The sequence below is a fragment of the Festucalex cinctus genome, chromosome 16 (assembly GCF_051991245.1).
Source record: "Festucalex cinctus isolate MCC-2025b chromosome 16, RoL_Fcin_1.0, whole genome shotgun sequence".
Taxonomy (NCBI): Eukaryota; Metazoa; Chordata; class Actinopteri; order Syngnathiformes; family Syngnathidae; genus Festucalex; species Festucalex cinctus.
Window position 1 is genome coordinate 6,054,798 of NC_135426.1, and position 15,388 is coordinate 6,070,185.

A 15,388-nucleotide genomic window follows, 5' to 3' on the forward strand; every position below is an offset into this window, starting at 1 on the left:
TGCCTCTCGTCTTCTCTCGTTCTAATTAGGCGACTTGTCTCCGAGGCTCCCCCCGGTGGCCGCCTTGCTGGGATGCGTGGCGGGGGATGAAAGGAGCTCACCTGCGGAGCGTCTGGGGTTTATGTGGAGAGCGCAAAAGAATAGACGCCAACAGTGTATTGAAACACAAGGACGAGGCGACGCGGGCGCCTCGGCGGCTAATGAATCCAAAAGTCACCGGAGCAAAACGGACGGTTTAGCTGCGTCTCAACTTCCCCTACGTCCACCTCGTCTTTCATCTCATCAAGCGCGCTCGTTCGCCGCTTGAGAGGCAGGACAAGAAAGCGTAATGGGGGGTGGATGGGAGAGTGGAAGGGAAAAAAACAACAAAAAAAAACGGTAAAATGAGTAAAGCCACCTGATGCTTTGACTGGTTTAAGAGAGGGCAGACGCGCCGGCGACAGCGGCTAACAAGCTGTCCATTAAGGCTAACCCGCGTTGCTAACTCAATCACTTGACCTACCTGGTGCAGTCACAAGCTCAGCAAAGGCGTTCATTCATTTTCAAACGTACCACGCACACCAGGAACGCTCAGACTGGAACAGCTAACCCAATCGCCTGGATAATTGTTTAATCTCCTCCATTAAACAGCGACTGGTGCAATTTGGGTTCTCCTTACAGATTGTGTCTTCTCTTTACAGGTACAATGTGTCGATGAATCATTTGCACACTTGCATTCAGTCCAGAGGTGTCCAAACCGCAACTCCTCCCACATTACAAAAATATGCATGTTAGGTAAATTGTAGACTCCTGTGTGAAAAATGGATCAAAGTGGTACAATGTCTTGTCACTTGCTCAATAGGTTGAATCCAAACTCATCCAGCCTTATTGATATGGCAATTGGGTACAATCATGCAACAAAGTATGAAGCATAAAATTGTCCAAAAGACGATTACCGATCATGATCTGATCGTGTCTTGGCTTTACGGGTCCAATGGCTTCTACGTGAACATTTTTTGGCCATGGAAAAGGAGCTTTGGAGTCCTACAGTTAAGATGCCATACCCGTTTCTGACAGTGAATGTGCACAGAAAATGATGATCACAAAGCATAGCAATGTCCATAATTCCAACAACAATTACAACATCCGCACACAAAAATCTTGGGAAGATGCCTTTTCCCTTTTGGGCCTTAGAAAATGTACCTTGGACTTAAGTAATTCACCAACTGTGACCTACAGTATTCCTGACAGCATTCCCTCTATTGTACCCAATTAAATGTGACAGCCTGGCTATAATCTCCAGTGTAGTTCTTGCCCAAAATGAGATTGAAGATTCGGACATTTTGAAAACATGCAACTTCTTGTCTCTGAAAAACATACTTTGAAGTCCAGTAACACCTGACATATATATTACTGACAGGTTTTTTTTTTGTTTTTTTTGTTTTTTCCAAATCACATTTTTCCAACTCATCCAACCTTTTAGACACTCCAATGAGGCACAGCGTGAGAAAATGAAGAATAAAAATCCAAAAACAATATTAATGTATGACCTACGGCAGCATAGAAAGTACGGATGTCACGATAAGTGCAATATAGTGCTAGTGTGATATTAAAACTGCCACAAAATCATCGTCGTCATGTTCACAATATATAAAAGCAGCACATCTGTTTAAAAAAAAAAAAAAAGTCGGGTTGATTTCCATTTGTGCAGTTCTCGAACCCTGCCGTGGCTAGTTTTTTAGTGCAATTAAATTTTCATTGGGGATGTTTTGGCCCTTCTATGTTTAAAATCGATACTAATTGTCAGATGAAGGGGATTGTAATATGCTTGTGAAGCGAGTCAATATGTGGAGGAACTCAATGTGTGCGTGCATTAACAAGTAAGCACCTAAATAGGTGTTATTAGAGATTGTAGGTGGTTTATATGCATTGCTGCCATGTACAAAAGCACAATATTGTGCTTTTTTTTTTTTTTTAGTATGAGCTATTTTTTTTACAATATTGTGACCTTTTTTAAATTTCGTCAAACTCCCCACAATATTGTGATAATTATCGTATTGTGAGCTTCATATCGTGATAATATTGTATCGTGATGTTTGGATATCGTTACATCCCTAATAGAAAGTGGATGAATGGATAGTTGTGGAACTAACAAGGTCTGTTAAATTCACCAATTACAAGGTCTGTCAATGTAACTGCAATCGGTGCCCATGATGTCACAGCAGACCGGCCCGCCGTCGTCGACCATACACGGGAAGTTAATGGAGCGATATTAGAAGCTCTCTCGCTTCCAAATTAATTATTGGTTGTCTCCCCTGTTCAGCAAAAGGTCATCCAGGTCTTGCATTAATTGCCGGAGCATATGGCCGCCAACAGATTTTAGCTGAGGGACTGGCACTTTAGCGCGGGGGCTTTTTTTTTTTTTTTTTTTTTTCACGAGCTCAGATGCGGGCCATATTGTGCGGCGCTGGCAGCTATTGTTCAGCGCATTAACTTCATAGAGCTAATTACTCCCCAATAATAACTTTACCTTGGAGTTTTTCTCTTTTTTTTTTGGGAAGCATGCCGCGTGCCAACCAACCTGTTTCGCACCCCATATGTTAATTAGCGGCCACATCTTCATTATGCTGCGACGGCGCTTTAAGTTCAAGCTGTGCCGCCTGGCGCGCGGCTGAACGCCGTCTCCGCTCGCTGCCAATTATTCTCAACTCTTGCCCCCCGCGCCGCGCCGCCTTCTCCCTCTCTTGTTCATTCTGTTCACTCTATCCGCCGCTGAGAACTTTCTCTCGCCAGGACGATTCCTCCTGTCCTCCGTGGCCCTGTGAAACTTCTCACTTTCTTCCCAGATACTCGTTCCTTTTGGAAACGTTTAGCGCTGATTAGAGATGGCTTTCTCTTGACGGGCTCTCATTTGTCCATTTGTATTTCTTTCAGACGAGTTGCGTTTGCTTGATGGCTTTTGGATGTTGGAAGAGGGCTCGGCAAGATTAAAAGCTCCTCGTTCTCAATGCCCGCCCAGAGTCGACAGAAGCGGCGGTGTGATGTTTTTGTCTGTAGCGTTGTAAGGGTTTCATGTTCACTTTGGGACTGTTGTGAAAGAGAAGGCGAAGAGAGAGTGCTATTCCCCAAAGTGCCCGCTGTTTTCAGATGCGCTTCTTTCCTTTATACGTCGAGATGTGCAGATTGTCTGATAGATGAGCCCTCGCTTTGTCACACAAGCATCTCTTTCTCCTTTCCATCAAACTCGCGGGTCTCACTTTCGGGGAGAATCCTTTCCCTCTTTCTTCAAGAACTCCTCACTGACTTTGGTGTCGCGTTGAGCAATGACGAGCCGAGCATTCGGTACCTGGGCACTCCATTGGAAACAGACTACTGTCACAATTACAGAAAGCATCAATACTAATGAAGAACACAAATGGGCCACATACTTCATTTGTGGCAGTTCAGAATCAGTCATGATCTATTAACATAACACTAACAAAATCAGCCAGCGCTACTGATGCTGAAGGTCCTGGACAGATTCATTCCATTCGCAACACATACAGACTGAAGTCTGACGTATGTACTAAAAAGTCAGTGTAGCCAATAGGGATGGAACGATACTTAGTCGTGATATTGCGATATTAAATCCCCCACAATATATCATCGTCATCATGTAACAATATTAAAAGCAGCACATCTGTTAAAATAAAAAGTCAGTTTGATTTCCATCTGTGCACTTCTCTGGTGGCTAGTTTTTTAGTGCAGTTTAATTTTCACAAGACATGTTTTGGCTCTTATACATTTCAAATCTACGCTAATGGTCAGATGCTTATGAAAAGAGTCTATGTGGAGGAACTCAACGTGTGCTTGCATTAGTAAGTGCCTCAATATATATATTAGATTTATATATTTTAATATATAATATTTATATTTGTATATTTTCATTGCTGTATTGTATAAAAGCACAATATTATGTCTGTTTTATTTTTTATTTTTTTTTAGTATGAGCTTTTTTTTCTTTTCTTTTTTTTTCTTTTTTTTTTTTTTTTTTTACAATATTGTGACTTTTTTTTGTATGGCCATCCTCCCCACAATATTATGATAATTATTGTATCGTGAACTTCATATCGTGATATCGTACTGTGATGTTTGGATATCGTTACATGCCTACTAACCAATAGAAACACTAAAGGCATATGATTAATTGGTGTCTTTCAGTATACTTTTGTGACACTTTGAGAACTTGATGTATTTGAAATCCAAATTTTGAAGATCTTAAATGAGAGGGAATGCAATGTTGGGATGCTCCTTTTAATCAATTATTTATTCAGTCAGGGGTTGGGCTAATAGATTGCACAATTCTGTATTTCAAATTGTGAGCTTGTGTGAGTTTAGGATGAACTTGCGTCCTGATGGTCTCAGGCCCAGAAATGGGAGTCCCAAGATTTAAGCCCATCCCGGCATCCGGTGGTTCTTGACCCGCGTGACTTTGCCTTGTGTGCGCTGCCACTGAGCAGCCCAACAGCTGTTAAGTCGACTATTATTACAGCAACATATGGGTTGGGAATTATTCTCTCCTCTCAAATGCTTGATCTCTCTCTTCTATTGTGGAGAATCTCATGCATTGTGCACCAGAGTTGTCGGGTTATTCGTTTCTGCCTATTGTATGCTGTCTTTTATTTTTATTTTATGTTTTTATGTGTGTGTTCCGATGAAAGAGGACAGTGATAGCGCAGAGAAACCGAGAGCCCTATTAAGGATCTTATGCGATATTTTCATTTGCAATGAGAAGAAGAAAAGCCACGCGCAAGTCTCCCATCTCCTCCTCCCAATGGCGCGTTCGTCTCCCAAGCCAGCTCTGCTCCAGCATATGTCCAATTAGGCCTGAAAGGCAAAGCGGAACTGTTCTGCCTGTGATTCGTCCCCGCGGGGGGCCTGTCCGAGCGCCGCGCTGGAACGCCTCTCGCTTTCTGATCGCGCAAACGCGTGGTTTTATGGGTAACCAAAAAAAATGCTGGTGTAATTATTGTTTTTTTATTTTTTGTTTTTTTGGGGGGGGGCAGGGGGGAGAGTGTAAACAGGAGCCGCTTGAAGAGAGCACTATTCCCCTGAGGCGGGATAGTTTGATTACAGTGTTGCTGGCATGCCGACACACGGGAGGATATGGAGGGGAGGAAGAAGTGGGGGACAACACACACACACAGAATGTACTGTAGCCGCGCACACACGCAGGTAAAAGTGAGTGTTTTACTACTCGGCAATCACTTGAGGTGCCCATATCACTCAAATGTGACTGGATGATTCTGTGCCGCCATTTCACATCCATTTTCCCCATCAGACGGCTTTTATCTGCCTATTATCCTATTCAGGGATGTCACCGGCGTCAAAGCACACACTGCGGAGGAGCAGCGAAGGAGGGAGCGGGAGGGGATGGGGTCAAAGGTTGAATCACCTCAAAGGAAAATGGGCTCCGCTTACTCATTGAAGGTCAAATATCATTTTGATGATGGACGCTATTCCACTTTCAAATTTGTCAAGTGAGGAATCAATTTCTGGGTGGTGATTGGGTGGATAGCACGTCCGCCTCCCAGTACTGAGGACTTGGGTTCGAGTCCAGGCTCCGGCCTTCCTGGGTGTAGTTTGCATGTTCTCCCCGTGCCTGCGTGGGTCTTCTCCAGGCACTCCAGTCTCCTCCCACATTCCAAAGACATGCATGGCAGGTTAATTGGGCGCTCCAAATTGTCCCTTGGTGTGATTGTGCGCGTGGATGGTGGTTCGCCTCTGTGCGCCCTGCGATTGGCTGGCAACCAGTTACAAGGTTTACCCCGCCTACTGCCCAAAGCCAGCTGGGATAGGCTCCAGCACACCCTACGACCCCTGTAAGGAGCAAGCGGTTCAGAAAATGGGTGGATGGATGGACAGAATCAATTTCTGCTATTTGTCCAATTCCCTCCATCCAAGCAGCTTGCATCTTTTTTCGTCTTCCCTCTCTGTCACCTTTCTCCCATCGCTCCGTCTCAAAACTGTACGTCCGTCCATCACGCACACACACACACATGAGCCTTTGTGCGTTGTTTTTTGGCAGCGGGCTGCTTTGTGCAACCATCTGTCTCCTACTTCTCTCTCTTTTTCTGACTCCCCCGTCCGTCTCTTCTCCTTCGCTCTCTCTTGGCTCCTCTTGCCAAAGACGCCCGTACGCAGGAGTTTTTCTTCTTCTTCTTCTTGTGCGCTTCTCCTTTCAAAATCGGAGGAAAACCTTGTGAAGTCGCATGGCTGTCTGCCGAAGAGTGCGCCGATATGGATACGTTGGAGCGTGCGTGCGAGTGTGTGTGGCGGGGTTCAATGGCGGAACGTCATCTTTCAAATGCTGTACAAGGAAATGGCCAGCTGCTAGGAACTGTCCACACTCCAGAAAGTTTATGTCGTGTGCTGCATATGTCAATGATCTATATGAGCCTGAATGCATGATGACACTATACATTACTGGCATAGATCGATAAACTAATATATATTATATTATGAATTTTTGGAGCAACAAAGTAAAATTAGATCATTTCCCTGCACTAATGTGGTCCAAAGTACACGTTGATGAACCAATACTTATTCACCCTCTCTTTGACCCACCCTCCCCCACTTCCCATCCCTGCAACCTCAGCAGGTCCAGGGCCAACTCCCGCCACTGATGATTCCCGTCTTTCCTCCGGACCAGAGGACCCTGGCGGCAGCGGCGGCACAGCAGGGCTTCCTCATGCCCCCCGGCTTCAACTACAAACCGGGCTGCAGTGAGTGGCATCCATATACACAGATAATGAATACAAGTGTGCTGTTAGTGTTCATTTCGTTAATGAAAACTAAACAAAACTAATTTTGTCAATGCACATTTTTCACTGGACTAAATCTATACTAAACTAAAATCGTCATTAATAAACAATAACTGGGACTAAATTAGTATGCATTTTTGTCGACTCATGAAAACGAGACGAGAATGTACTTAATAAAAACTGGACTAAAATCTATGGGCATTTTAGTTTGTGAACAAAAATGTGGTGAAAATTATTTGATTTTATAATTAGAAAAAAAAAAAAGCCAACAGCTATAACGTTCTAACAATAATATTAATCCAACCTCTAACTAATGCTTGCTAACTTACTAGCTCGTAGCATGGGGCCATAGCAGCCACTTGTTGATATACTGTAATTGTGTTTCAAGTAGTTTTCATCAAAAAGATGAGAGAATATTGTATCTGAAACAGTTTTAGATCCAAAATCTTCAACATATCTGCCGTCAAAAATATATTTCCAGGGGTAAAATGATTGTCCTGACTAAAACTAACAACTAAATCCTGACAATGTTGACAGGTTTTGATGACTAAAACTACTCAACTAGTCATGATAAAAACTAACAAGCGTGATTGAAACTGGAATAAAACTGAGACTAAATTTAAAAATGCCGGATAAAATTAACACTAGTTGCTACTTGAAAGTAAACTCTTAAAAGTGTATGTTGCGTAAGGTGTAGACCCCCGGGCCAGACTTTGAACACCCCCTTGTCATTTGCTAATCTCCCTGATTCCTTCTTTGGCTCCAACCGTTTGTCTTCTATTTTTCGATTTATAAAAGCAACATGACTTTTTTTTTTTTTTTTTTGGCGATCACGCTCCGGCTGTGTGGCAATGTGTTGTTTACCACGATAAAGACAGAGAGAGAGAGGAAGAGAGACAAGTGGGCACTTGCCAGGAGATGCTGGGAATAAAATGCTCCGTGGGGGGTTAGCAAAGTGGAAGGGGTTTTGGGTAGGGGAGGGGCTGGTAATGTGACCTGCCCCAGGTTCTCCTCACATTAACACGGGCCGCAGCCAGAACGGGTTTCCAATACGGCCCACACACGCACAAGCGTGGAAACCGTGGGGGGATGCGCTTGCCATATAACAAACACAAAAAATAAACACAGACACAAATAGCATGCAAGCGCAATGTGCCCCCCCCCCCCCCCACCCCACCCAAAAATAAATAAATTGCAGAATTTCACAGCTTCCCAAACAAGTTTGCTTCATTTTAATTCGAGCCACCCACCGAAAGATGCGGGTAGGCTTGCATTTGTGCGCATCTTGCCAATTCTTACTGGACGCAGAACGTTCGTTCCCTGGCGCACTCGAATGAAGTTGAACATGCATATTGTCCTGCTTATGCAGCACACATTATAGTGAAAGCAATTTATTGTGGCGGCATACATTCCACACCCACCTTCAATGAGTGAAAATTCACTAGGGATGTAACGATAACGGAAATATCGTGATATCATGATATTAAAACTGCCACAATATCGTCGTTGTCATGTCACGATATTCAAAGCAGCACATCTGTTAAAAAAAAGTCAGGTTGATTTCCATTTGTGCAGTTCTAGCACCCTGCAGTGGCTAGTTTTTTTTTTTTTTTTTAGTGCAGTTTAATTCTCACAAGGCATGTTTTGACCCTTTTATCATGTTTAAAATCCAAGCTAATGGTCAGATGAAGAGGCATGAAATATGCTTGTGAAGCGAGTCAATATGTGGAGGAACTCAATGTGTGTGCACATTAGCAAATAATTGCCTCAATATTAAGTGTTATTAGAGATTGTAGGCTGTATATATATGCATTGTTGTAATGTACAAAAGCACAATATTGTATTTTATTTTTTTAGTACGAGCTTTTTTTTGTACGAATGGCCATTGATGTTTTTAAAAACCACACAATGTTCAACCAAACTATATCATTTCATCTAACAAACATCCATTGGCTTAATGCTAAAATATAATGTGACATGCCATTAGAGGGGCTCATGAAACTGGCATAGATGTTGGTAATTATAAACCAAACAACTGCTACGTTAACATCTATGTGGAGCAGCAATACACACACGCACACAAAACAATGACCGCAGTTTCTGCCGGGAAAAATGACTTTTTTTGGAGTTAGTACGGGACCTTCTCTGCCTCTTTTTCTTGCTCTTAATTAGGCTGCAAGTCTTCCATGAGAACTCTGCACTGTTAAAACACTAATCCGTGAATCCAAACTTGTATGTCTACTGTAAAAACCGCCAAAAATGACAAAAAAAGAATGAATCAATATGCCTTATAAGTTTGGTACTACTGGATCGAAGTAGTGTACGAATGGACTAATTGAAGTAGAGCAAACGGTGACTGAGAGCTTATTCCAAAACCATGTTTGTTTTCCTCCGTCCTTCCTTTTGTCATAGCGACCCCGCAGGAGCAGCACAAATATCCGTCCGGCTCATGTTTGTCTTGAGAATTAATTGCTTTTTTTCTTCTTTTTTTAGTCTGTTATTTTTCCGAAGAAATATATTTTAGGACCAGAGTTATATGGGAAAATAAGGCAGGAAAGAAAAGTTTGGTCACATTTACTGTCATCTGTTGGTTCAAATCCTAAAAACATCTCCAGGTTGCAATGAAGAAGCACTTCATTTTTCTTTCTTTTTTTTTTTACTTCATTCAACACATTCAAATTTCCTTTGCATGACAATTAAGTACATTAGCCAGCCCCCCTTCAAATCTCTTGCCCAACAATTACGGCTATCTGCACCTGCACAGTCGCCATCACTAATAATTCAAGTCTCCTTTTCCTTCTTTTTCTCATTTATCAGCCCTGACGAGATGTAGGATGGCCACAAAATTAGGGACCCGGGCACCTCATATCCAATATTGTACTACAGTATTTGTGATACATGTCTGTAGTTGGTGCAGGTGTGCCTCACAAAGTGTCCGGTGACAATAACCGACAGTCGAGGCTTCAAAAACAAATAAAGAAAGAAAAAGGAAGGAGGGTGCTGCAATCGGTGATGGTGCAGCTCTTAATTACAACAGCGCCGCCCGCTTTATCAGAATCCCCTCACCTCAGCGCTCTTTGTCGGAGGGTATTAGGGGAGGAAGACACACAATCAGGCTTTTCATTAAAGGCCGCGCGCACAAAGGGCAGCTTTAACAGCTGCACAGAAAACAGGGTGGGGTGGGGATTTATAAGAGGAGTAAGGCAAAGCGAAAAAAAAAACAAAAACTGCTACCAGTGAACCACATTTCTGTCGTGTTCTTGCTCAGAGAAAAGTTGCCAAATCGAGGGAATTTTCCAAACCTTTCATGGGGATTAACAGAAATTTGTGGGAATAAAAGAGGAATTTACACAACTCATTTTAATATTTGGGGAACTTAGATCAGATTTCATTGAAGTTGATTACCTTATAGTAGAGCTTCGGATACGACGCCACTCCTGCGAAGTGAAAAAAAAATGAAGCAATTAGCATTTGCAACTTAAAAACAAAAAGCACTTTTCCAATTTGTCAAGGCAGTGATAATGACTGTCTTAATAGTAGTACAAGATAAATATGACCTGTGGGGGGAAAAAAGGAAAAAAAAAATCTGCCATCTCTGACCCCACCTTGTGCCATCAATTTGTCAGTACGACACCATCAAAAAAAATTTTTTGCACATGAACACATTACAACAGAAAACGATAAAAATGGGAAACACCACCCACAAGAAAAAGATGCAAAAACAAACTTTTTCTCTACCTTGCAAAATAATAAAGGTCAAAGTATTGTAAAACAATCAAATGTCCCGCCTGCTATTCATATCTTTATTGTTGCAAGAGACCAAAAATAATTTTAAAAATAATTTTAATCATTGTACATTTTTATTTTATTTTTAGCTTATTTTTAATGTTGATTTTTATGATAGCAAATATCAGAATCGGCATGAGCCTAAAATAAATCCATATTGACGGCGGCTAATCCATAGAAGGGGAAATCATAGTTTTGGAATTTTTCATTTGAGTTAGTTTTTATTTCGTTTTGAGCTTTGTTTTCGTTTTTTTTTAAATATAGTTAGTTTTAATTAGTTTTCATGATGGTTCCGTTAGTTTTTAATAGTTTCAGTTGAATAAATCCTTAGTTTTAGTTAGTTTCAGTATTAGTTTTAGTGTTTTTTATGTGTATTACTTGTGCGCAATATTTAAAAAACACGATGGGAGTGACATCAACTGTTGGTACTTTTCTATTGGCTGCTGCGAGATGACGTCGCTTCTGTGTGACACCCTTTCAAACGTCCTTATCCTGGTTAAAATCAAAATAAAACTACTTAAAATCAAATTTAAAATCATCCCCAAAGGCTCATGCATTAAATTACCAGAGACTAAAATGAAGGACATTTTTGCTACAATTAGTTAGTTTTCGTTTTTATTTATTTCGTTATAAAGAAATTGTTTTTGGATTTTAGTTTTAGTTTTTCCGTTATGTTTTAGTTAACTAAAATATCCTTGATCCATAGTGTGCTAACCTGCTTGATGACTAAAACGATCTCGTTTGGACAGGTGACCCGTACCCGCTCCAGCTCATCCCCACGACAATGGCCGCGGCTGCTGCCGCCACACCGGGCCTGGGACCCCTTCAGCTCCAGGTAACGGAGTTCAACCACCATGTCATTACGTAGCTTCAACTTCCAAGTCATATTTCATGAAGTGATCCCGTATAAAGGTGATTATTATGGACAGCTGCCCCCTGGGCTGACACATAGACTGCTCACACATTCAGGGCAAATAATGTCAAGCAGTTGTATTGCATTGTACAGTACATGCGCACCTGTTTGTCCAAACACGCCACCGGCCCATATGCGGGGCACTACGGGGAGAAATAGCAAAGCTGTGTGAAATTCTATCAGCGTGAACGTTTCTCAGCGCCACCGCTGATTTCATTTGGACTCGCCCGTCTGTGTGTGCGCGTGTGTGCGTTGAGCCTGGAATAATGTCCTCGGATCACTGCTGCAATCTAGCTGTCCATATGTTTTGCCGTGTTCCGACTCAAAGTCGCGGCTTTGTCAAAAAAAAAAAAAACAAAAAAACAAAAAAACAAAAAAAAAAAAAAAAAAAACAACAACATCTTCCATCCGTCTACGTTCACACACGCACACACTCACATTGAGATTAAGGCTTTGTCAGAGATTTGGCCGGGCTCACCAAGTCTAAATATGGGAGGATTTCTTTTGGGATCATCTCATTTGATAAGGAGGTCTTGGTCTGTAGGTCGTCATAGCAACACAATACATTTTTGTGTTTACACTGTATTGATACGTTTTTGTCGAGTACTTTTTACAAACAATGCTTAGTTTTGATTGACGCTGTCTAATAGGACGATTTGACACTGTATTAATGTTGCGGTTGGGAAATGCAGCTAAAATACTTCAGGGCCCATTATCAGCTTAATGTAGTTTGTTTATCATAATCCGATTTCCCAATGATAAAGAAACCCGCGAGCCTTATAACACTATCTTTAGTTACAGTCGATTGCTCAAATTGCATAACACAATCATATTGCCCGTGATGCATAAAATCAACTCGCACAAATCACACAAATGGAGATCCACAAATTGATAAGGCGCAAGATGAAATGAAATGATCAGACATGTCGAAATAACTGAAGAATCCATCGTCTTTGGATGGGATCGCATTTACAGTAAGTAGGGAGGCCAGTGTGGAATACTAACCCCTTTTCTCTGAAAGCTACAATAATAACAAGAAAGTATACTTTGAGTGCTTTGCCGTTTGGAGAAAAAAAAAAAAGTATTAATCTCCTAACGATTTAAAGCTATTTCTGCGTTAGTACAAATGTGAGTCGTTCTCACACTCAAAGGCAGCTTAACGCTGCATCCTGTGTTGGTTTTTCAAGGCAACCGAGTGGACAAGGTTGGCATTTAGCATCTTAATCTGGGGGGTAGATGAGTGTGACATTGTGCATTAGACTGTATTAATCTGCCTCCCTTATTGACCCTTGATATTATTGATATTATCCACACAAATGGGCCGAGAAGGACAAGCGAGACCCGCAGATACAGATGCACTTAGGCAGGGGGGGGCACGCGGAAAGGTGGCGTAATTTAGCGAGGATAGGGAGGAGAATTGTGTGTGTGCGTGTGCGCGGCTTAAAGAGGGTCAATGGCGTGGGTCGGGCATCATATGGAGAGGCAGATGTTGGAACATATTGTCCTGGATTACCGCGCTGTACACCGGAGAAATGGACCACAGGCGGACAACAGACAGGCGGAGGGGGGTGAAGAGGAAGAGGAAACAGCGCGAGACAAAAGACACATGACAAACAGCAATCTGAAAATCAATCAGCGATATGTTCATCAATCAACGGGAAGTAGAAAAACAAACAAAAAACGACTTGTTTTCTCAATATTTGTTCCAAAAACTAAAATGAAGAAAACGGAGAACAACTCGTTTTCCGATTTTGTGCATAAATGTAACAAAAACGGATAACGGGCGATTTGGGACGTTTACATCCAATTTGGATATTTTTACCAGACGCAAGTTGTGCGACCCGAAAGCGATATATATTTGTTTTTAATCTGACTCGCGGTCATGCACTGATCTGTATATATTACTGGATACGTGCTAAAAGAAAAAGGGGGTCTTCAAAGCAGCACATACCGTTCACTTGTTCAAAAATAATCACAACCCAGTCAACCACCAATCCCATGCCCTATATAAGAGCGTACAAGCTGTATATGTCTAATCTGTACGTATACGTATCTGCTCGCGAGATGGTAGCGGTAAAATGGCCGCCCTGTGGCTTCAACGGCTTGCACGGGCATGCACGGGCAATCAGCTAACCACTAATATATGATCCGTGAATGGGCACTACAAATTGCAAACATGGGTGATTTGTGCCCTTCAGTGGGGGTGTGAGGGTAACTCTGAGGCCAGAAGACATGACCACCGTCAAAGTTGAGCCATGAGTAAGGTAAAACAACAAAGTAAAAAAAAAATAAATAAAATAAACAAAAAAATTGCTTCTGGGTCACACAACTTGCGTCAAGTGCAACTATCCAAACTGGATGAAACGTCCCAAATCGCCCGTTGTCCGTTTCCCCCATTTTCCATTTGTGCCAAACTTGGAAAACAGAAAACAAGTCGTTCCCGTTTTGTTTGGAAAAACGACTGAACGAATGATACACGGATTGTTTTAGTCCTTTAATAAAATGCAGTATGTGTGACACGTGAGCGGGCAGACGGACAGGAAGTGGGACAGACAGAAAGACAGACAGAGAGGAATCCATTGCAAGTTTTACCACAATGGTCCTCAGTGTCCGCGCAAACAATGGCGGCCTCATTGAAGCGCCTGCAGAACTCTTGATAACAAAGAGCGAGCGGGGATCTGCGGACTAAAGCCGCAGATTGACACACACGCGCACACACATCAAGACGGCCACCCAATAAGATGACAAGTCAGAATAATGCAGGATGTTCCCCCAGTGTCCCTCAAAATATGGGCAAAACTGGGCAGAAAGCACTTTTTTCCCCCTCAAACACGACTTTGGTCGAACTGAACGAAGCTCCTCCCCTCAGTTCACATCTTTGTGACTGTCCAACTGTGAGGATTCACTGCAATGACCCTCCACAAGTGGGAAAGGGGAGCCATAGCCACCAATGCACTTCCTGTGCCATTTAGAAGAACAGCTGCTGTCGGCCACAGCTCGCGGCCGGACACCCGCGTGATGTCACATCACATGCCAACCCCAAACAGACCCCGCCTCTTAAAGGCACATATCGTAACACATGCAGACTTTCACATTTGCACCATTTCTTCTGTGTTTAAATGTGTTGAACAAAATCAGTAGTGCTCAGGCTCAACGTGCACACACACGCACACTAGAATGCAGATGTGTCATTGCAATAGGGGATTAGAAGCAAAAAAAAAAAAGAAAAAAAGATGGTTGTCACAGTTCAATCGCACAATACACACACACGCGTCTGAAGAGTGACATTTCAAATTCCTTATTCACATCCAACAACTATGATTGCACCCCCCCCCCCATTTGTTGATTCACCAAGTGTGTGTGTGTGTGTGTCACCGCGCTTGTGCTCCTGCAGTCACCCCAGGGGGCTTTGCGCTGTCACTTCCTGTTTGTTGACATGCACGCCGTTGCGGCGACGCTCAGGGCGTACTCGGCAGTGCCCTCTGTGGCGTATGTGTGCGTGTGCGCGCACATATGTGTGTGTGAGATTGCTCGCCGGCCCATTGAGCACGCTTTGAGTGACGGGAGCTGGCCTTGTAATGGAACTCAATTCGCTCGGCAAATAAAGGCGGCCTTTGAAGCACTGGTCCGAATATGGCAGGACGTGCACACACACATTGCGCCTGTGGTGCAGCTGGTAGGAGAGGACAATTGCGGGGGGTTGGACTTGGTTGGTGGGGGAGGGGGTCACACGGACCGCTTAATTGAAGCTCAGGATGATCTGATCTCAGCGAGGTGGTCCTCGTCGCCGGACCCCCCTCGTCGGTCCGTGTACCGGCGCTTCCTGTCAGCCACGCGCTTCCACAATTAGACTTCCTCCCCTCCGAGTCGGAAAGCGCGGCAGATGCTGCGACTCCAAGCGGAGATT

General features: G+C 43.0%; 1 protein-coding gene across 9 annotated transcripts in view; it reads left to right on the plus strand.

The window, feature by feature from the left end:
- The window catches only part of sox5 (SRY-box transcription factor 5), a 93,707-nt gene that overhangs the window by 52,946 nt on the left and 25,373 nt on the right, over positions 1-15,388 (plus strand). For 7 of the 9 annotated variants that reach the window (XM_077500081.1, XM_077500084.1, XM_077500082.1 and 4 more), the window contains exons 7-8: positions 6,617-6,743; positions 11,318-11,403. In XM_077500081.1, coding sequence (XP_077356207.1) covers positions 6,617-6,743; positions 11,318-11,403 — 213 coding nt within the window. The remainder of the gene's footprint in view (positions 1-6,616; positions 6,744-11,317; positions 11,404-15,388) is intronic. The other 2 variants (XM_077500083.1, XM_077500089.1) reach the window with 1 other exon arrangement.